The 23,864-nt window shown below is 34.6% G+C and overlaps 1 protein-coding gene across 2 annotated transcripts; it reads left to right on the forward strand.

Annotated features, from left to right (window-relative positions):
* Positions 1 to 2,856: 2,856 nt before the first annotated feature.
* On the forward strand, positions 2,857 to 22,347 carry LOC106054258 (H(+)/Cl(-) exchange transporter 7-like). 2 transcript variants are annotated; one of them, XM_056020570.1, is made up of 22 exons: positions 2,857 to 3,102; positions 5,398 to 5,553; positions 5,787 to 5,858; positions 7,197 to 7,329; positions 7,482 to 7,591; positions 9,040 to 9,183; positions 9,480 to 9,563; positions 9,700 to 9,858; positions 10,760 to 10,870; positions 11,059 to 11,113; positions 11,290 to 11,350; positions 11,840 to 11,978; positions 12,073 to 12,166; positions 12,627 to 12,796; positions 13,097 to 13,145; positions 13,786 to 13,913; positions 14,320 to 14,405; positions 14,787 to 14,916; positions 18,812 to 18,892; positions 19,010 to 19,102; positions 19,444 to 19,527; positions 20,339 to 22,347. In XM_056020570.1, exons 1-22 carry the CDS (start codon positions 2,989 to 2,991, stop codon positions 20,513 to 20,515), a joined length of 2,430 nt encoding a protein of 809 aa, XP_055876545.1. In that variant the 5' UTR covers positions 2,857 to 2,988; the 3' UTR covers positions 20,516 to 22,347. The 2 variants fall into 2 exon arrangements, with proteins under 2 accessions (XP_055876545.1, XP_055876544.1); XM_056020569.1 differs by having other exon boundaries at positions 2,858 to 3,108.
* Positions 22,348 to 23,864: the final 1,517 nt, after the last annotated feature.

The raw sequence follows: 23,864 nt of genomic DNA on the forward strand, positions 1-23,864 counted from the left end.
TGCCCTGTCTGCTAGCCCTAAATCAGAGGCATACACATGTACGAATTGTGGCAAAGTCTGCCGTACTAGAATTGATTAGCCACACCAGATTCTGCCCCGTCTCAAGATTAAGCCAAAACCAGTGACTCACTTGGGCGCATCCATTGCCTTTCGAGACAAAAGGAGCCATATATATATATATATATATATATATATATATATATATATATATATATATATATATATATATATATATATATGAGAATAAAAAAGCAGTATTTCTCAACCTTCGGCGAAAACAAAAACAAACAAAAAATAGTCACGTTGAGGCCTTTCTCTTACAAGCTTGGGGGTCAGGGGGGAGCGCTGTAAGCCTTCCGAATGGGTTTCTTGGCAAAGCCCCGAAGTCAAAAGCATTTTCTTGCATTCTTCACTGCAGATGATGGAAAGGAGATGGCATGTATCGCCCCTACCAACATTTTCATTTTATATTTACTAATCATAAAATTTGAGATTAGAGAGTGGTGCGACATGATATCCAAATGGGTTCACATATCAATACGTATTTTATATTATATAGATATTCAACTAATTTTGTTCACAAACTATGATTCCTCCATAAAAATAGGACCACCCCCCACTCAGAGGGCTAGAGCGGGGAGGGCATTACATGCAATCGCCCCCCCCCCTCCGCTTACCCCACCGAATCGGCCAGGATACTAGAAGGAGAGCGACATAAAATAAAATGTATATATCAATTCAACTAAATTTGTTCACAAACTATGATTTCTCCATAAAAGTAGGACCCCCCCCACACACACACACTCAAAAGATTTAGGTGGGAAGGGCAGTAGGCCTAGAGGTATTCGCCCCCCCCCCCCAATCGGCCAATTTTGGAATGACATAATATAAACATCGGTTAAAATATCAATAACAAGTTTTAATAATTTAGATATTTAATTGATTCTATTAGCAATCTTTGATTTCTACAAATAAATTGGACCGCCCCCAACTCAAAAGTTTATGGTGTGGGGGGGGGGGAGGATTGATGCCATCGCTCCCTCCCGACCCCACCAAATCGGCCAACTATATACTATAGAGGGGAGGGGGCGAAATAATCTAAACATAGTTTGATATATAAATAAGTAGTATAATATATTATTAACATAAGTAATACATTCGTATACAAATTGTGTGAATTCGATACTAAAATTCGTCCGCCACCTTCCTTCGGAGGGGCGGGGGGTCGGCCGAGCGAGGGGGGCGATCGCCCTTACCGCCCCCCCCCCCCCCCCCGGATCCGCCAGTTATGGCATTTTGATTTTGATACCCACTCCGTCCCTGGTCTTGACGTAAGTCTCGATCTGACTAGACTCTATATAGATTGTTTAAACTACGCTCGGCAACATATACTTCATATAGATTCTAGATCTATAGTATTCTACTATTCTAGGTATACGTAAATACTTTTACAAATATTTTTACACCTCATAATCGTCCAACTTTCGCTTCCCAAATATCTGGTCATCTTAGTCTAGGTCTAGATCATCACAGCTACAATTAAAAGGACACTCATTTACATTTTATTGTTCGAGCAATGGACTTTGCATATGTCCAAAATAAGCAATCTCTCAGTAGTTTAGATAATAGTGAACAAATAGATGCTATCTTACTAGATTTTTCTAAGGCTTTTGACAAAGTTCACCACCATAGTTTGCTTAAAAAATTAAAATATTTCGGCATTAATGGTCCACTGCATCAGTGGATTAAAGACTTTCTGATAGGGAGAGAACAAACTGTAATAATAAATGGCTCTAAATCAACACCGATAACAGTAAACTCAGGTGTACCTCAAGGTACAGTCTTGGGTCCACTACTATTTTTAATTTACATAAATGATTTACCAAATTGCATTAGTTCAGGAACAAAAGTCAGATTATTTGCAGACGATTGCATAATATATAGAACAATAAAAACAACACAAGACACAGATATTTTACAAAGAGAATTAGATGAATTACAGAAATGGGAATCAAATTGGAGCATGTCTTTCCACCCAGAAAAATGTCAGTTGTTAAGAGTAACAAAAAAACTAAAACAAATTAATTCCACTTATCTTATTCATGGCAAACCAGTATCACAGACTAAAAACGCAAAATACCTAGGTGTTATAATAAATGAAAAACTATCATGGAATCCACATATTGATGAAACTACAAAAAAATCAAACAAAGCATTAGGATTTATTAAAAGAAATTTCTATAAATCAAATAAGAACATAAAACTAAAATGTTACTTAACCTTGGTTAGGCCAATAATAGAATATGCATCCTCCGTTTGGGACCCCTCAACTCAAGAAAACATTAAGAAACTGGAACAGACACAAAATAGAGCAGTGAGATTCATAACAAACGAATATTCACATTTGACTAGAGTAACACCTTTAGTAAAATCACTAAATTTAGAAAGCCTTCAAGACAGAAGGCTCAAAAGTAAAGTAGCAATCATACATAAAACACTGAACCATAATCTTCAAATACAAAAACAAAATTTAATAAAATACTCTGAAAGACACAAAGATAAAGGCACATTCCTCGTCCCATATGCTAGGACAAATTTGTACAAATACTCCTTCTTCCCTAGTGCTATTAGAGCATGGAATGGGTTGCCTGAGCTAGCCAGGAAAACCAGTGACTTGGCAGAATTTAAGTCATTGGTTAATATGCATGACTAAATGCATGACGCGTAGGACGTAATCATCTTCTTTTTTGAAGTAACGTCTGTATTATATAAGATAAGATAAGATAGCGAAGCTTTTATTTTTTCTGTTTAGATAAGTGGAGTAACCATAAAAAGTCATGTGATGTCAATATCACGTGACATTACTAAAAAGTGGATTTCTTGGGAAATTTTATTACATTTCTTGTGTTAACATTAAGGATGTACCAACGCAGGAAAATCCAGACATGTTAAACAGCAAAACTTAGCCAAGCCATTTTATTTTAGAAAATGGATGAAAGAACGCCGCTTCTTAATAATCACCCTCAGTTTAGCATCAGTACCATTAACCATCGAAGGACTCGTGGCGAAAACGACTTTCAAACACCAGTTAGACCAGTATCACATTCAGTATGTTTAGTTTATATGTAGTCTGTTATCATATCATTATCATGATAAAATGATGTCATATCATGATAATCATGTAGTATCTAAAAATCAATTATGTGACTATCATATGGGAAAAGATTCGGGAGTCAACCCTGACGAAAAATCAGAAGCTGGCGACCCTAAGCCTAAGGCAGTTTGCAGCACCCAGTGACCCAGCCAGTGCTACACTCTGGCAGAACCGTTTGATTGTCTTATGAGCTGAGCCGAAGGCTCTTCGATCTCAAAGTTTGATAAAAAACCTGTTTGGACGCCAAACAGTAAAAAAAAAAAAAAAAAACCTGTGTGAACACAGTTCTGTGTGTGAGAGACCCGAGTCAATGCCTATGTAAAGCATTGCTATTTCCGATGCATTTGGCCCCCAATGCATGGGCTTGACACAGCCGAGGGCACTGGGAGCCTCTGCCATTTTCCTTCGTTGTACCAAGCTAACTGTGGGGGACTCGCCATTTAATGTAACGGTCCCTTGAGGAACAGCGCATGGATTGGTGGCAGGTTTGTGGGGACTTTTTTGCAACCACGCCTGTGCAAGAGGTGGACTCTCGTCTACCCGTGGCCCCCCTTGGGCATCCCCACAGGAGTTATGTTTTGCCATTCATTTAGTCTAGTTAACCGTTTCCACCTGGGTGCCACGATGAGGCAGAACAGCGTACCCAATAAAAAGGGTTTAGCCAACTTTCCTTCCGACCTACGCTCTGTTGCCAGAGGTACGAGGCTGAGGTACATGTGAGGGGGGAGTGGGTAGGGGGATGTATGCACGTTGCCTTTGCCTATAAACGCCAGTTGACCGCCCGGAGGCAGTATTGTCGTGGACTTTGACTGTGCCAGTCGTGCTAACAACGACTTGAATGTTGGACCACCGTGGTCCTCTAGCTTCCGGCCTGGAGACTTTTTTCACCCCGACCTCACATCCGTGGCAGTTCCCCACCTTCGAGGTGCCCCCAGGGTATCGGTGACATCCTTCTACCGTTGCTGGACACCTCCCCACCGTGGACTTGGGTGTCCTAGGAGAGGGCTACCCCCTCCAGCACCAGACCGATCGGTCTGGCCAGACAGGACGGTACCGCCTCACAGGGCTCAGCCCCAGCCAACGCATTCAGTTTGCTGAGTGGACATTCCGCCCATGCCAGCCAGGGCTACAGCCTGCGCCCTGCTCATTAGTTCCCCTCAGTCCATCCGCTAAAGCTAAGAGGTTTCCCAGGCCTCCTAGCCCGCTTCACTCAGGCTGGGGTTAAGCGAGACCACCACGACAAGGACTCAGGGCCTAGGTCTCGCTGGCTGAACATGCGACGCCGCTGCTGACCCCAAGCTGTATCGGCACTGCCGTTCCTTTGGATATATCAGCTGCATGGAATGGCGGGAACTGATGTGTGGGCGACATCGTTCCGACCACAGCTAATGCCAGGCATTCATCTCATTTCCATGAGATGATCCATAGTCACTTCACGACTGAAGGAGGCCATAGACTTCATAGAGAGTCCCATTCTAATATCATATATGATTCTTATGACTGTCACTGTACTGACTATAGTCAGTCACATATATAGATCTAGATCTATTCTAGTGACTAATCATCATTGCTCCTAACAAGGAATAACTAGATTTAGATATAATAAGAGTCTAGATCAAGATCTATAGTTTAGATCAATTATTCTATACTTTGATTTTAGTTTGCAATGCTTAGCAGTTTTCAGTTTTAAATTATGTCATTGTGAATTGACAAGTTTGTATTTGTATTAAGAAATGTTTAAATTGAATTGTAATATTTTTTAGTTTTATACTTTTTTACTTTTAGAGTTCAGACAACTCTTAGTCTTTCAGATTAGTCTGTGGTGTTATTTTCATCACTATCTGATATATATTTATAGTATATAAATAGAGTTTTAGACGATAATGTAAAAAAGTAAAATGACAAGGAAAATAAAAACAATGAACTATTTTTTTAAAAAGGCAATAGATCTACTCCTTTGTGCAACTTATAGAGCGATTATTTAAAAAAAAACAACTAATGAATGTTAGATTTTAAAAAATGGAACATATTTGTCTGTGTGTGTATAAAATAAATGTTACATTGATCATTTTATGATGTGTGTGCATTCATTAAATTCTCAGAATTTTTACAATTTTGTGATTCTTAGATCTGTAAAAAAAACTATAACTACAGCTAATCAGCACCACATTGTGAGCTTAAGAAATGTTAGATTAGATATGTATATATCTCAGCTCCTTTTTTTAAAAAGTCTACTTTTTTAGGGTAAAGTCAATACAGCACCCCAGGACGATAACAATGCTGAAGTCATTAACAGTGAAACCTTCAATAACATTAGAAGAGACGTAGAAGGACACCATGCAGTACAACCAAAAAATGTTCACATTGAACAAGGGCACATTTTGAAAGTTGGATTCCAGGTATATTTAGTCCAAACTTTCAGTGCTGCTTTAGAATGAGTTACCTTGAGCAGTTTTTTTTTTACATAATAAATGACAGTAATTTGTAATGCCTAAATTAAAGATCATGCTAGATATTTTTGCCAAGTTTAGACAAACGCTTGCTAGTTTATTTTAAAAGGTATATCAAAAGTGATAAGACATTAAATGAAACACATATAAATGTTATAAGACATTAAATTTGAATCTTTCAGAGCTTAGACTATGAAATTTCAGATAATCAAATCTATCAAAATGAAGAAAAAGAGAAGAGCTTTAAACGATGGGTAAGAGTTTTTATTCACATTTTTTTCTCAGATAAGTTGTTGAAAAACTAAAATGTTACTTTTATAATGTTGTTTTCTTTATGTGCCTTTACTTTTTTTCATGAACTTTTGCAACTGTGGCCATATTTGGTTGCTGTCCTTACTTAACTGACATTTGACTAAACATTGGTTTGTATCACTAAGTTGTAATCTAGTCCTACTCTATTAAAACTTCATGTAACTACAATTGAAATAAAATATTCCAGCGTTATCATTAAAGGCTCAAAATGTATACAAAGTATTGAAGATTTTACCTTTACCTCTATTATTTTCCGGACAATTAGATCATGATACCTCTGGGATGTCTCAAAATCAGGCTTTTTGCTTTTCCCAAATTGGCCAATTTACTACTTAATTCAAACTCTTTTCTATTCAGAATGCAAATTCATCTTCTCAAAAACCTGGACACGAATCTAACAATTTTCCTAGAAATTTGACAGTTGATGCATATCTTTGGGAAAAGAATTACTAACTATTTGGCCATACTGGGAAAACTCTAGTTTGACCATTATAATTTTTCAAAGTATAAAAACAAATGAATTTAAATTTGGCTAGAGACTTAGATAATCTTTATCGTGAATGGATTAAATCTTCTGGTATTTTCGTATATAGGTCCTATTCATTAAAGAGTTTTAATAAATTAATAGACGTTCAGGAACATATTACACACAATCTTCTAAGTCTAGATCTATAATCCTATCAGTAGCATTGTATTTACTCTGATTCAGTAGATTTATACTAATACGCTTAACCAGGATTTCTTCCATTTTTGTTTGAATCTATCATTCATTAGTTATTACATTTAAATCTATCATTCATTAGTTATTAAAAGTACAGTATTCACTCTTACAAAACAGTCATCAGCTTCATAAAGGAAGAATTGTCTTTCTTTAAAAGGATTTTTAAAAAATGTTGTTACTTGTTTTCCTGGCAGCCACTTATGCATGACGGAGGACTTAGTTTATATTTTGTAAGCTCTAATGTCAACATTGACTTAAATGCAACATAATAAAAATCAGAAAGTCAATAGTCCTATAGTGAATGGTAAAAGTAACAACTAATTAGTAAAAAGTTTATGATTAAATTAATAGAAAAAAAAGGAAATATAGAAGCTGTTAATCCTTATTGGATTTCCTATGCAAAAGTAGTGCATGAACCTTGTTCGTTGTATTGAAAATTAATTATATATATGTATGTAATTCTTACATAAAAAATTTATGAACATATATTTGTGCATTAAAAATAGATTTATCTTTTCAAAATAGTTGGGTCATGTTTGAGTTGACTCTATTATTGCAGAAACTTTATTGGAGAGGTGTAAAACGCTGGATCATTTGTTTTCTCATTGGTGTCTTCACTGGTCTAACAGCTGGTTTTATTGATTTTGGTGTTGAGAAAATTTCTGAAGTCAAATTTCAAACTGTTAAAATTTGTATCCTTTATAGCAGCTAGTATCTTTGTTTAATTGATTGGTACTACATTTTAAATGCATGTAGTTTTGTCCCCTTCATTCCACATTGGCTTCTAAATAAATGCTGTAAATAGTTACACAATTTGTTTTGTTTTCCTTAACACAATGCCCAGGGGTTGATAAATGTGTTTTAGACAACTGTATGTATCTTCCACAAATACTTTGGTTTCTAATCAACATGGGCTTAGTTTTGGTTGGATCATTTCTTACCACATATTTTGAGGTAGGTTTTGAGCTTGTATGCACATTCTTTTTTCCCTGTATTAGAAACCTGTTTTTTTTTAAATTATTACTTTTATTGTCACACTTGTTCAAAAATCTTATTTTAATTGTTCCTTCAACTTATCAATGAATTTTATTTAAATTTCACAATTTAAACTATACTGAGCTCTCATATTGTTTTTTTTTTAAATTATTATTAAATGTAAAAAAAACCAAAGAAATGATAATCGATTTTCGTAGGGACAAGAAGGGAAATGATATTGTTTCTGTAGCTGGAGAGACTATTGAAATTGTGCAAACCTTTAAATACCTTGGTACTATCCTAGACAATAAACTAAATTTTACTGCAAATACTGATTATATCAGCAAAAAAGGGCAGCAAAGATTACGACTACTAAGAAAACTGTCCTCGTTTAATGTTAGCGAAAAGGCCTTGGCTATGTTTTATCACGCTCACATCTGCAATATTTTAAGTTTCAATATCACTGCCTGGTATGGCAATCTGAGCATTAAAAATAAAAATAAACTTAATAGAATCCTAAATGCTGCTGGCAAAATCATTGGCAAAAAACAAACCCCATTTGGGCAGTTGTTTGAGACAAACATCTATAAAAAAGCTAACAAGATCCTCGAAATAAAGAATCACCCTTTGTGTCAGGATTTTGTGATTTTACCATCACAAAAGAGATACAAGACACCGATAGCAAAGACAAACAGACACAAACACTCTTTTGTTCCCCTGGCAATCAAATCATTAAATAAGAACAATCTGGTATAAACTTTGTCACATGTAAATTATGAGTGAGTCTGGTGTGAATGTACACTTTGGTTTCTTATAGTTATAATGTTTTTTGTTTGGTGTAATGCACAAATTGTAAGACAAATTTCCTTACGGATAATAAAGATTATTATTATTATTATTATTATTATTACCTGGGCCAATCAATCAATTAGCTTGGATACCAAGATCCACCTCCTCCATGCAATCTTTGTCCCATTGTGATCTACATTTGATAGAAATGGAAGTCACCCATAATTGTCAAAAAGAGTCTTAACATGTCTCAGCAGTGATGGCGGAGAAGGATCCTAGACACAGCATACAGAGATCAAGTCACAAATAATGGCAACCTGTTCAATTCTAAAAGTTTAGGATTAGTGCAGTGCTTCAATTGTATGCATGGTCACTCATCCCCCATGACCGAATGTCCTTTGAGATCTACAGGAAATATCCTTAGAAAAGACAAAAATGAAAACAATGCTTTTGCCATCTAACAGCTTAGAAGACTTAAAATTCCTGTGATTCTCATTGGCAAATAATAAAAAGATAATGACATACTAAGACTGTGGCTTTCAAAATGTTTGTTAAGCAATTAATGATTGAAAAACACTGTGCATAGTAGAAATTGTATATTTGAGTATGTAATTATTTTATTGTTTTTTCATGATTAGCCTGTGTCTGCTGGCAGTGGTATACCACAGATTAAATGTTACCTCAATGGTGTCATTGTACCCCATGTTGTACGCTTTAAAACACTTGTCATCAAGGTCATTGGTGTCTTGTCTGCTGTGGCAGGAGGGCTTGCTGTAGGAAAGGTACTGTTAATGTTAGAGAAACTGATCTAAAAGCATGTTGAAGAAACTGATTTAGATATGTGTGCATACTAAAAGCATTAATATACTGTTAAACTTTGTTATAAAAAAACTTTCCAAAACTACTTTGAGTTTAAGCAGTGAATTGTTGTTTATCTATGAATAGATAAATATGCTGTATGCTCTGTTTAGCCCAAATCTGTCTGGACTTTAGATTTGTTTGAATATAATTGAATATCACAAAATTTTTTTATTTCAGTTGTATTTTCAAGATGTTTTATCTTTATTTTCTGCACTAGGAAGGTCCAATGATTCACTCAGGAGCAGTCATTGCTGCTGGAATATCACAAGGCAGGACCACATCTTTGGGCTGGGATTTTAAGGTTAGTATTCATAAGTAGACCTGTTTTATTATGTTTTTTTAATGAAATGATTTTAGTATTACAGTTGTGTTCAAGAGATAAACTTGATTTTGAAGGAAATTCTTTCTTTTTTTTTTTCCCTTTTTTTTTTTTCTAGATCTTTCAGGAATTCAGAAGTGACACAGAAAAAAGGGACTTTGTTTCTGCTGGTGCTGCAGCTGGTGTTGCTGCAGCTTTTGGAGCACCTGTGGGTGGTGTGCTGTTCAGTTTAGAAGAGGGAGCCTCTTTCTGGAATCAGTCACTTGTCTGGAGAATCGTAAGGATCTATTTATATCGTAAACATTGTACTTTTTGCCGGGGGGGGGGGGACTAGTAAAATAAAGTTCTTGTTATCAATATGTTGTGGGTAAAAAATATATTGTCATACAGTGACAAAGAAAAAAAAAGTGCTTTGATGATGATCCAAGGGCTGGAATTCATATCTGATTGAAAGGATTTTCAGAAGTTTTCTTAATCTACTAGGAAAAAGGCAACTGTACTTGTAGCCTGCTAAGGGAACATTACTTTTTATTTACTACCAAATCTTATGATTTATTTTGTAATAATCCTTTGTTTTATTAAATATTGTTTACTTACTTACTTAATCCCAGGGGAGCATAGGGCTGCAACCACACCTCGGTTCTGAGCAGCTTTCTTCATCTGCTCCCATGTCATTCCAGTACCCTCAGCTTCTCTGATGACTGACCTCTTCCAGGTTTGCTTGGGTCTGCCCACTTTCCTCTTTCCTTGTGGGTTCCAGTCAAGTGCCTGCCTTGCAACATTGGTAGCTGGTTTTCGCAGGGTGTGTCCTATCCAGCTCCATTTTCGTTTTGTGATGTCTTGGGCTATTGGTTTTGGTCTAGTTCTCTCCCACAAATCAATAGTAGTTATCTTTTCTGGCCACCTAATTCCTAATATCCGGCGTAGGCACCTGTTAACAAAAGTCCGGAGCTTTTCCATATTTGTTTTAGTGACTCTCCAAGTTTCTGAACTGTATAGAAGGACAGACTTAAGGTTTGTATTATAGATTCGTATTTTGTTATGTAGAGATAGTGCCTTAGAGCGCCAGATTGTTTGAAGAGTTGAAAAGGTTTACTGTTTTAATTTGTATTTTTTTTTTTTTTCAATTTATAAATGACAATAATGTGTAACTTATCTGGGTTTTATTTTGTTTTTAGTTTTTTGCCTCCATAATATCAACAATGACTTTGAACATTGTTCAAGGGCTAATCAAAGGTCACCCAATGGATTTCTCCTATCCTGGTCTCATCAACTTTGGTACATTTGATGTAAGGAATGAGTAACATTTTGAATAATGTTTTTATCACAATGAAATAATTCAATTATACAGTTCAAATACATTTTTTTTTTTTCTTAAGCTTAAAAAAAAAACATTTCTAGTTTTTAAAATGAAGTTTGAATGTCAGTTTCATAATAAGATCCAATTCTAGTAAGTTCATGTTTTTTATTTTGCCAGGATGTACGTTACGAGTTTTATGAGCTGTTTATTGTGATATGTTTAGGAGCTATAGGTAATATATAGGATATGCTTAAACAATACAGCTAATATATAGGATATGGTTAGAAGATATAGTAGATATACTTCTATTTAACTTTTTAAAAAATTTTACTTCTATAAGATATTAACTTATTGTTTGTTGCTTCAATGAATCTTAAATGTACACACAATTACTCACTTATTTCCCAGGAGGATTGTTGGGTGCACTGTTCAATCATATCAACTTGAAGCTCACAGTTTTTAGAATGAAGTAAGAAAAACAAATTCTTAACAAACATTTGTCAATAATCAAAATGTAGTTCCATTATATTACTGATTTCACATTACATTGTAAAATATGTGAAGAAAGAAAGTTAAGATTTCTTGTAAACAAATCGTTCTGTGTAGTGGTTCTTTACTAAATTTACCCAAGAATTAGTCTTAAATTTGATAACTTAAATTTATTTTTTACATTTTATAAAGCCCAAAAATCATTTTGTAAAAAAAATAAAAAATTACAAATATGAGGCCATCAAGATTTTAATACATTAATGGCTGCCTGGTTTTGTGGTATGTGTTCCAAACTGTCATCTTGATGGTTCCAGGTTCGAATTCTGCCTGCCCCTATTCTGCGGGAGGTATGAGCTAGGATGTAACATATAATCTTCAATTGTAAAAGGAACACCCAAAATATGTCAAACAGAGAAAAACCCATTGAAATGTTTGAAATAAATCCATTGAAATGTTTGTTTCTCCTCAGGTATGTCCAGAGGAAATGGCAGAAAGTGTTGGAGACAATGATGGTGGCTATGTACACAGCAGCATTTGCTTACATTATTATATTTTACAAAAATGATTGCAAACCAATAGAGAATGATGCAGAAACAACTTTGGTGCAGGTAGACTCCCATTTATTTGCAACGCACCTTGACATTAAAAGTGAAGTATTGAGTCTGTTTGCATGTTTATCCTTTTGTTTCCACCTTGTTTCAGTTTTTCTGTCAAGATGGTCAGTACAGTTCTACCGCTAGACTTTTCTTTGACACGCCTGAGGCAACAGTCAAACATTTGTTTCATAATGTACCTGGTAAGATTAAGTTGTTGTTTTCTTTTCAGCAGTCCCTTGAAGAGAAAAGTTGATATTGTGTTCGTTTTGTCTGTCTGTCAAGTTCTGGATCTCAAAAAGAAAAAGTGCTATATAAAATCCTATATCACAATAGTCTTAATCATGCCTTAGCTGACTAGTTATGTATGCTTTTTTGTTTTTAAACTACATAAACAAGTTCAAAAGGGAGTTAATTCTGCACAAAAACGTCATTATTTATATCATTATTTATTTTTAAATCTTAGAGTATGTTATTAATGTGGTAAAATCCCTACCCCAAACACAAGGAGAATATATAGTGATAAATCCAGAAATAAAAGTTTATGTATACGCAGGGAGTGAGTTTTTATAGTTACACTACTTCTTAGTCTTGTTGAACTCACTTATTTTTCAATAGCTGAACTCAGTCAGTAATGTCAACTCCTATTGTTCTATTTTCCAGGCACGTACCAGGTTGTAACATTGACAATATTTGCCAGTGGTTACTTTCTTTTAGCCTGCTGGACTTATGGACTTAGTATACCCAGTGGGCTCTTTATACCTAGTCTTTTGATTGGTGCAGCCTGGGGTAGAATAGCAGGCATCTTGTTGTCAGGCTTGCCTGGTCTAGAGGTAAATACAGAGTTAGTTCTTTGGAAATGTGAAATTTAGTTATTCAAGATTGAAAGGCAAATTTTATAAAGCACCAGTTAAAAATGGAATGTGATAAGAAATCAAGTTAATAGTGTTTAAATTTAGTTGTACAGATATGGTTACAAAAATTCATACTAGCAAATTTTATGAACGGAAATTTTGTTTGTATTATTTGCTAGTGTTACATATTTATTGTAATATATCAGCTGTGTCCAGAATTGCTTTGCTTTGCATATTAATTTATTAATGTTAAAAATAATAATTTTTTTTTTTTTGCAGAAAGTGAATTTATCTTTCTATTCCCTTGTTGGAGCCTCGTCAATGCTTGGTGAGTTGTAGGTTGTATAAGATTTAGATTTATTATTGTTGACTGCGATTATTGTTTGAAGATTATTGCTTTCAAATGGCAGTTAATCTGACAATTGACTAACTATAGATGATATATTATATAGCCACTGTGTTAAAAAAAAAGTTACTTAACCCCATTTTGAAATAATGTAAAAAGTTTACCAGGATATTGATGCAATTATTTTTGACTAAATAGTTATTGAGGTACAATTTTCTTCACAAATATTATGAGATTGGAACCCTTCTATAATTCAAAGCTTTTGTACTCTCATGATATTGGCTGATATTCTGTATAAAATTTTTTTCATCCACCCCACAGTTAGTATATTTTATTCTTCAACACTCTACCAAGTGCCAAGTGATCATAGATAAAAATTTTTGCATAATTTTGCTTAGAAAGAGAAAACTTGTGAAAGATATTCACATATTGACATTATTTTAATCTGTCTTTAAAACTCACAAAATATTTTTTTTTTTGTAAAAAAAACTAACAAAATCATTATGAATTTCAATTTTCATCAATAGTTCTTGAAAGAAAAACTGATTGAAAATTTGGATTTTAGCATTCAGTTTAATAGCTTTCATATCATTTTCACTATTATGTGATTCTTGGTTTCCAGGTGGCATTGTTAGGATGACTATAAGTTTGACTGTTATTATAATGGAGGCAACATCTAATGTTCCGTTGGGATTTCCAGTCATGCTTTCTCTCATTGTGGCCAAATGGGTTGGTGATCAGTTTAATGAGGTAAGCTGAAAGAGTTCCTGTTTTATTTGCTTTAACTTACGATGATTTAAAATTATGGTGTCTGAAAACATTGAGGGTAGCAACCATAGCTCTAAAGATAAAGCTGTGTAAAGGGCTAGAAAATATTCAAGGGCCCCTGGATATAAAAAGGGAAAACAGCTTTTTTTAAAAATGTATTAAAAGTTTTGATAACTGATATTAACCCTTAACATAGGGTTATTATTTTAGAGCCATCATATTATTTTTTAACCTGAGCCTACCACATCTTGCTTTGTCTCTGATTGGTGGCTGTTAGTTTAAGCAAAAACAAATGAATAACAAAAAAAAAAAAAGGTTCATACTACAATCTGTCATTATACATTTATTAAAATAAATTAGTATACATTTTTTATAATGTCTATGGCAGGGTATCTATGACTTGCATATACATTTACAAGGTGTGCCTATACTAGGATGGGAACCTTTGCCTTTATCTTCTAATCTTAGTGCCAAGTAAGTTTTTTTCTCTCTCATTTTCTTTCTTTAAATTTCTAAGTCTTTTTGTATTGTCAGTCTTTAATAAAGTATAAGAAAAAATGATTTTAGACTTCGTAACAGTTGGGACAGTTCATTGTTTAGTGTCATGAAATTATTGAGAACTTGGACTAAAATATCATGAAATTTTATTAAGGGCTGTAAACTGTTATTATGATGATATTTAGGGCTTCGAAAAAAAAAATTTAATTATTCACCTTGACAGTGTCTTCAGTCTTTGTTGTTGTTTTTATCAAAATAGGAAAATAAAAAAAATAATGAATAGGAAACCTTATTGTAAAATTGTTATACAAAATGCTGTTTGTCTTTAACTATAACTTGCATTTCTCTAAATATTAGAACTGTGATGAGTCATCCAGTGATAGTGTTCCGAATGAAAGAGCCTGTGGAAAGAATTGTCAAAATTCTTAAAGAGGAGGAACATAATGGGTTTCCAGTTGTTGAAGACTATGATCCTGATCATCCTGAGGTAAGTTCCGTTAGTACTATACTAGCAATCATCAGTCAAGTAGTAACATTTATTGAAATGCTTCTTTATATTCTCAAGTCTCAATATTGAAACATTTTAAAAGTCTAGTATCAATGATGGGAATTTTCCGAAAATGTTTCTAACTAAAAAATCCCAAATTTTCCCAGACATTTTTTTTTTTAATCCGAATTTTTTCAATTTTTTTTAATGAAAAAAAAATCGATTTTATTATTTTTCCATTTTTTGAAGAATGCGAAATAAGATTTGATTTGTTTTGAACATGTCCACATCCGGTCTTTTGACACAGTTAAAGTTCTATTTTTTTTAAATCTCGTTTTATCGTATTGTCTTATAAGTCTAGACCTAAATCTAGGTCTTGAGTGACTAGAGTGGTTTGAATCATTCTAGATAGATATGTTCTAGATAAGATGTATAGTTTCTTAAAAATTTAATTTGAATACTTTAGATCTAGAGCCAGAGCATCTAGACTTCAGTTCAATGGCTGCTTGTCAGCTTTTGAAAAGTATCAGAGTTGAGAATCAGTATCATGATCATCATGATGATTATGCCCGGCCGCTATGCCTATGCGCTTTGAATTTTTACTCTGTTGTTACGATAGCCCCTAGATTTTTTCTAATTTGAACCCTGCCTGCCGACTTCCATGAGTTTAAATGGGATTAGATTTAGACATCTAGATCTATTATGATCTAGAACAGGGGTCTCAAACTCATATCAGCATGTGGGCCACAGTGGAAAGTAACAATCAGTCAGCGGGCCACACCACGAAAAGAGAATGTTTTTTCATTAAATTTTACAAACACTACTGTCACTGCAGTTAAATGATAAAATAAAATTTTTATTTAATTATTAATTACATTTATTGTAGTTTATACATGCACAGGCAGTTTAGTTTACTAAAATAAGTTGACGTTGTCTCTGTCACTAATAAAAAAAAGCAGAAACTGTAGTCCCCCCACCAAAAAAACAACTATAATTACTAGGCCTACTGCAGATGGCTCGTCACTCATGTTTCTGTCCACTCAGCTGAGAGCGTTTGGCAGAGACCAGACCATCGACGTTAGGCCTGAAGTTGCGTGTAGTGGCAAGACGCAAGGTTGCTCTCAGATGCTCATCAGTCAATCTTGATCGTAATGCTGCTTTGTTGATCTTCATTCTGGAGAAAAACTGTTCGCAAACGTACGCACTCCCAAACATCGCTAGAATTCTAGCAGGTGCGCAGAATAAGTTTGGAAACTTCTCTCTGGGATGAAACTGGTAGAAATGTGGAACATCAGTGTATTTTTGCTTCAGAACAGTGTCACACTGCAGGTCCAGTAGTTCAATCTGGACTTCCACTGGAGCGTTTTTCACCTCAACTGCGAACGGAGTGGCAACAAGGAAAAACTGTGGTTCGAGAGCAGTGAATTGCTGAAAGCGGTGTTCAAAATCTTCAAGTAGTCTGAAGAGGATGTCTACGTAGTCTTTCAGGCGCTGTAGTTCAACCGTTATGCTCTGTAGAAAAGAGAAATGAGTCAGGTTTCCATCTGCTAGCTGAGTGGCCCACAAAGTCAACTTGCATCTGAATGAATCAAACATCACGGTAATAAGCTGCTTTGTGCCCTGTAGTTGTGAATTGATTGCATTGAGATGTTGCGTGATGTCAGTAATAAAAGCAAGATCCGACAAAAACATTAGGTCACTGAGCTGAAACATATCTCTGTCTTTCATTGCCATGAACAATGCTATTTCCCGTCTCAGTTCAAAAAATCTCTGCAGTACTTTTCCACGACTCAACCATCTGACTTCCGTATGATAAAGCAACTCTCCGTATTCCGTTTCTAAATCAGCTAGAAATGACACAAACTGTCTGTGGTTGAGACCCCGTGCACGTATGAAGTTCACCGTCTTCACGACAACATCCATCACGTTCTTCGTTTGTAGACTTTTGCCACAGAGTGCTTCTCGGTGCAGAATGCAGTGTATGGCTGCAAAAGGTCCCGCCAAGCTGAGCTGATAACGTTTCTCTACCATTAATCCAACAACACCAACCTTCTCTGAACACATTGCTGGTGCACCATCCGTAGCCACTTCAACAAGTTTTTTCCCACGTAGCCCACACACCTGTCAATACAAGCTTCCAGTTCTTGAAACACGTCGCGTCCAGTCGTCGTTCCTTTCATTGCTAGTAAGTCCAATTGCTCTTCAACAATGTTCAAGTTTTCGTCGACCCCACGAATGAAAACGACACAGTAAGCGGTGTCTGTTACACCAGTAGACTCGTCCAGTGCAATGGAATATGCTACAAAGTCTTTTGCAGCGGCAATCAGTTGCTGTTGAACATTTGTCGCTGACTCGGTGATCCTGCTTGCAACTGTGTTCGCAGACAAACTTATGCCTTTGAAGAGTTTCTTTTTCTCGGGGCAGATAATTTCACACGCCTAAGGCATACACTCTTTTACAAACTGGCCTTCAGTGAATGGTCGTGATGCCTTTGCTATCATCTCGCTAACAACAAAGCTTGCTTTCACAGAATCTTGACACATGTACCCCATCCCTCCCCATCTCCCTTTCTTTCTCCTGTTTCGCTAGCCGCGTGGCCTGATTAGCCACGCGGCCAAATGGTCGGAGCAGTGATATAATGGTGGCCAGATTCTAGCCGCTATCGGCCAGCGGTAAGAATCAGGCCACCGTTCACCTAGCTGAAAGCCTAAGCGGTTGGTTGGCGACAGTGACATCTCATTTAGTGATTTATGCAGTTGTAATTTTTATCTAATTTTTTTTTAATTCGCGGACGTGGTCGCGGGCCACACAAAATAGCTTGTGGCCCGCGGGCCACGTGTTTGAGACCCCTGATCTAGATCTAGTACTAACTAGTAGGTCTACCAGCCATCTATAAATCTATATAAATGTAGGCCTACTTTACATGACTATAGTGAGTTACTGAGTATAAGTCTGATAGAAAATATAATAGTAATATATTGGATCGAGAGTCACTAGAGAATAGTAGAGATCTAGATCCAAGTTATTAGATTTAAGTAGATCTAGATTGTAGATAGATCTAGATCTACAGTGAGAAATATATAATATATTCAGTTTTTTTTCTATATCTAACTACTCATTACTAATACTTTAAAAGCCCAGTCAGTAGAGATCCACTTCTTGTAAACAACTTGTATCAGCATGAAAAAGAGTCACATAAGGAAACATTCTCTTCCTCTAATCATTGCTCCTCATCTGGTTGTTCTTGCTTGCTTTGCTTAAGAAATCAGCAGAGATTCAGCAGTTTTCACTCAATTGCTTTTTCAAGCATTTTTTGGTGGACTTCATGGTTAATATACAGTTTCTCCTGTATAAAATTTAATAATCAGTGAAACAAGCAGAAGTGTAGCTCATAATTTTGAAGTATTTCCAAAACTCAAGCATGTTTTGATTTTCAAACACATTAACTCTTTGAGAGAGAAGTTGTTACATTGCCAGTAAAACAGTTATCTATTATATGCTCAGACTGCCTGGACCCAGAAATAAAGCAAAAAGCTTTCTCCTCTCATCTATATGTACAAACAATATTGCCTTGCATGCATTTTGTGTGCATGTGTGCAGTAAAGCTTATGCAGTTTAATTATGATGTAATACAACATTATATAAAGAAAATATTAAATAAAATGATTCTACATAATTAAAAAAAATTCAGCAACATCTTTTTTTAAGTCGCACAACAGGCCAGTTCAAAAACGGGGTGTACAAAATTTCCTAAAATTGTTCAAAGTCTGTTCCCATGACGTATATGAATCACATTATTGCCTTAAAAATTTTGTCTAAAATTGCAGATGATATTTAGTAGGATTGAGCCTTCAAATATTTCTGAAACTCCCTTTAAACTTGATTATTTTTACAGATGGTTGATGGCTGCCAAACATTTGGTACATTTAAAGGTTTAATTCTTCGAAGTCACTTGATTACAATGTTGAAAAAGAAGGTTTGTATATTGATTGATAGATAGATAGATACACAATGATAATGCAGATTAACAAAATCTCAATGGCTATAGAAACAATGTTAAGGATGACGTGAAGTTATGACTTTGTCTCCACAGCTGTTTCTTGAAAATCCTGAAATCAACAAAATTGTCAACAATTTAAAAATGTCAGAGTTCAATGAATCTTACCCAAGATACACAGGAATACAGGTATCCAAATTATTCAATATGTCATTTTTAGATTAATCTGTGTAAATTCATACATAAACAATTATGTCCAGCTGAATCCTGTAAAAAATGTGTGCATCACGTGAATAAATAAAAGTAAAGATTCCTTTTAGACTTAAATGTACAAAGTAAAGATTTTTGAAAAATCAAATATCAAGTTCTATCAAATACCAAGTTCTGATGTTCTTGCTCTCAAATGTCATCATTGTAGTTTGCTCTTCCAGCCAGGATTTTTTCTTAGAGTACATTCTGTATTCATTCTAATAAAAAGAAATACTTTCAAGTTTTGTAATGTTTAAATTATTTTTTTATTTTAATGACAGAGAATCAGTATATCTCCAGAAGAGAAACATTATACAATGGATCTTGCTCCCTTCATCAACCAATCTCATTTTGTTGTATTAGAGGTAAGTCCTACTTGGGTGCCATAATTATAGAACTTTACTGACCCATAAACAATACTGACTATAGTGTGGATTAAGCTACCAATATCATATTGTTTAACCTAGTGTTCCAACTATACATATTTTTTGCAAGGGTTGTACAATTATGTCGTGTTTGACATTTGATAAAGAGATTTAGTTATACTTTCAACTTCTTGACAATTGGGTAAATTATCTGTCTGTAAAGGTTGGGGCCATGGTGGCTGAATGGTTAAGCACTTACCTTCCGAACCTGAAGGTCCTGGGGTCGAATCTCAGTGAAGACTGGGATTTTGAATTTTGGGATTTTTAGGGTGCTCCTGAGTCCACCCAACTCTTACTGACTTTAGTTTGGGCAAGTTGGCCGTAGTGCAGGCCACGGGACACCCTGCTCATTTACCATTGGCCAAAGAAACAAATGCCCTATATATTGCATGTTTTGAAAGTGAAACTTTTTTTTACTACTTTACAAGGGAAAGATTCTTTATTGGTAGCAGAAGTATGATTAAATGCAAAGTGGTTATTAGACCTAATGTATATTGACAATTAGCTGGTCTCCATGAGAGAACATGAGTGTGCAATATTATACAATTTTAGTTTAAAGGATGAGTAATTTCAAACTGGATCATCACCAGGGATTGGAAGTTGAGACTCCTTACCTTGTTCTTAAGAACATTTCAATCTTTGTTCCAATGATAGAACAAGGAGTGGCATCAAGAGACATTGAGTCATTGATATTGAAAGGAAATAAAGTAAATTCAATGTAAATAAAATTCTTAACATTTTTTGTTTTCAGACTGCCTCCTATTCAAGTATATTCAGAAAGTTTCGTTCTCTGGGTCTGCGACACATGGTTGTCATTAATTTTAGAAATCAAGTGATTGGAATTGTGACTCGCAAGGACTTGGCACGTTTTATGACAGAATGTAAGAATGGAGAGATAAGCATCCAGGAGATACCCATAATTCATTAAACCATCCGTCATTAGACTGTTTTTCTTTACCTTTTTGTTTTTATTCTCAACTTTTCTCTCAGTAAAAAAAAATAATTTCTTAAGAATATCAGAAAAGATTCGCACAACATCTTTCTCAAAGTTCCCAGCATTATTTATTTAAAGTAAAGTTCAGTTTAGAAAAATTTTTTAGGACCATCCAACATTTGTCTGAAAAGTATCAAATGTATAGTAGTGAAGTATTGTACAATTGAGAAAACAAAAGGATCTTACTAATGTAGCTTGATGTTACAATTATGTGTTTAGTTATCTGGCTCAAACATCTAGTGTTGAATTCTTTCTTTTACACTTTTACTTCAAGTCCAATTATATTTTTGTTCTTTGTATAGTGTAGGATACTTGTATGTTTGAATATTTTTGGTAATTTTTTTTTTTTTTTTGCATATTCATATTATTTATTTATTTTAAATTTTAAACAAAATATTTCCTGGACTCAGTGAAGTTATTTTGTGAACCTACAAAAATCAATGATTTTGAAAATCTGTGTAATCAAATTAATGTATTTTTTTTCTTATTATGACAGTAAAAACACAAAAATGCAACTTTCTGTGATCACTTTCTCAAAAAAAAGTATTATAGCTTTTTTCTTTACATGAGAAAATCTGTAAAAAATAGATATATGCTGTTGTATATATACATTATTTTGAAATCTTAGACCTGTGCTTGTAAATAACCAGAAATAGCACAGATCTCTAGTCTTCTGTATCTATGTACACTAGCTTAGCAATGTTGTTCATGCTGCTGTTAGCTATTCCATTTATTACATTGTAATTACAGACTACTAATAAAGGGCTGACGCTTGGCTTATTATCCAACTTATTTTCTTGACAACTATTTACCCTATGGGACTCGTATATCATGAGATCAAGTCATCCACACTGTATCAATGGACCTCATTCACCAATCGTAAACAAACATTTAGCCACGTGGTGCTCTATATCTTTTATATAATTTACGATCTCATGTTTAATTCATGATGGTTGACAGTTTTTTCCATTGTTTTATCAATAAGATCACATGACTAAATGTTGTTTGTTTACGATTGGTGAATGAGGTCCATTATTGAGGATCTAAATGGTATACATCTCATTTAGGGTACATAAATTTTGTAGTATTTTCATATCATTGAGACAAGACATACACATTCAAGATATATGTATATAATACTCAATTATAATTTGAGTTATGAATGTATATAATATTTCTCTTTATGTGTGTTTGTTTTATATTTTTACCATTTGATTACTTTTAGAAATAGAATCAAGGGATATATTATTTTTTGTTTCAGATTTTTACCATTTTTTTTTTACATTTTTGTTTTATAAATTGTGTAAAGACCATTCCATCCCTGTTGGGTTATTTGAACAATGTTCTAGTCAGCCCAAAGTTTTAGACATTTCTTGGTGTTTTTATTATTACACAAGCAATTTTAATGGCATTACTGATGTACTGCCTCCTGTGTTCCAGATGGCTCCATTGCAAAACAATTTTTAACATCAATATGTATAAGAATAATATTTCAAGCGTATTTCACATTAATTTCCTTTCACACTTTTAACCTTATTCTCTTCCCCATTATAACTTTCAATATTTGAGAGTACATTGCAGAAACAAATAATTATTTTAATCCTAACCTCACATTTTTTATGTTCATCTTGTATGTAGTGTCATATTAAATACCTATAACAAAAAATCATTCATGTTCTGGTGAAACAAACAAAAAGTTTTGTAACAAATGTTTCCATCTGCTGATCCAAACTCTGCCTTGTGAAATAAAAATAAATAAAAAACAGTATGTGATATTTTATTTTATTCTGCATGTCTGTAGTAGACCTAACGTGACTCTCTTAGTTAATAGCATTAAGTCTGTAGTAGACCTAACGTGACTCTCTTAGTTAATAGCACTGTCTGTAGTAGACCTAACTTTAATCTAAGTAATAGCATTAAGTCTGTAGTAGACCTAACGTGACTCTCTTAGTTAATATCATTAAGTCTGTAGTAGACCTAACGTGACCCTCTTAGTTAATAGCACTGTCTGTAGTAGACCTAACTTGAATCTAAGTAATAGCATTAAGTCTGTAGTAGACCTAACGTGACTCTTAGTTAATAGCACTGTCTGTTAGTCTGTAGTAGACCTAACGTGACTCTCTTAGTTAATAGCACTGTCTGTAGTAGACCTAACTTGAATCTAAGTAATAGCATTAAGTTTGTAGTAGACCCAACGTGACTCTCTTAGTTAATAGCACTGTCTGTAGTAGACCTAACTTAAATCTAAGTAATAGCATTAAGTCTGTAGTAGACCTAACGTGACTCTCTTAGTTAATAGCACTAAGTCTGTAGTAGACCTAACGTGACTCTCTTAGTTAATAGCACTGTCTGTAGTAGACCTAACTTGAATCTAAGTAATAGCATTAAGTCTGTAGTAGACCTAACGTGACTCTTAGTTAATAGCACTGTCTGTTAGTAGAACTAACTTGAATCTAAGTAATAGCATTAAGTCTGTAGTAGACCTAACGTGACTCTCTTAGTTAATAGCACTGTCTGTAGTAGACCTAACTTGAATCTAAGTAATAGCATTAAGTCTGTAGTAGACCTAACGTGACTCTCTTAGTTAATAGCACTGTCTGTAGTAGACCTAACTTTAATCTAAGTAATAGCATTAAGTCTGTAGTAGACCTAACGTGACTCTCTTAGTTAATATCATTAAGTCTGTAGTAGACCTAACGTGACCCTCTTAGTTAATAGCACTGTCTGTAGTAGACCTAACTTGAATCTAAGTAATAGCATTAAGTCTGTAGTAGACCTAACGTGACTCTTAGTTAATAGCACTGTCTGTTAGTCTGTAGTAGACCTAACGTGACTCTCTTAGTTAATAGCACTGTCTGTAGTAGACCTAACGTGACTCTCTTAGTTAATAGCATTAAGTCTGTAGTAGACCTAACGTGACTCTCTTAGTTAATAGCACTGTCAGTAGTAGACCTAACGTGACTCTCTTAGTTAATAGCACTGTCTGTATTAGACCTAACTTGAATCTAAGTAATAGCATTAAGTCTGTAGTAGACTTAACTTGAATCTAAGTAATAGCATTATGTCTGTAGTAGACCTAACGTGACTCTCTTAGTTAATAGCACTAAGTCTGTAGTAGACTTAACGTGACTCTCTTAGTTAATAGCATTAAGTCTGTAGTAGACCTAACGTGACCCTCTTAGTTAATAGCACTGTCTGTAGTAGACCTAACGTGACTCTCTTAGTTAATAGCACTAAGTCTGTAGTAGACACTAGCGGATCCAGAACTTTGGAGTGGGGGGGG

The sequence above is a fragment of the Biomphalaria glabrata genome, chromosome 2 (genome assembly GCF_947242115.1).
Source record: "Biomphalaria glabrata chromosome 2, xgBioGlab47.1, whole genome shotgun sequence".
Classification (NCBI taxonomy): domain Eukaryota; kingdom Metazoa; phylum Mollusca; class Gastropoda; family Planorbidae; genus Biomphalaria; species Biomphalaria glabrata.

Excerpts from the sequence above, each read along its gene's own strand:
- LOC106054258 (XM_056020569.1), top strand. The coding sequence starts at position 2,989 with ATGGATGAAAGAACGCCGCTTCTTAATAATCACCCTCAGTTTAGCATC. Across the intron at positions 11,351-11,839 it reads CTCACAGTTTTTAGAATGAA|GTATGTCCAGAGGAAATGGC; the intron begins GTAAGAAAAACA and ends GTTTCTCCTCAG. Across the intron at positions 11,979-12,072 it reads CAGAAACAACTTTGGTGCAG|TTTTTCTGTCAAGATGGTCA; the intron begins GTAGACTCCCAT and ends ACCTTGTTTCAG.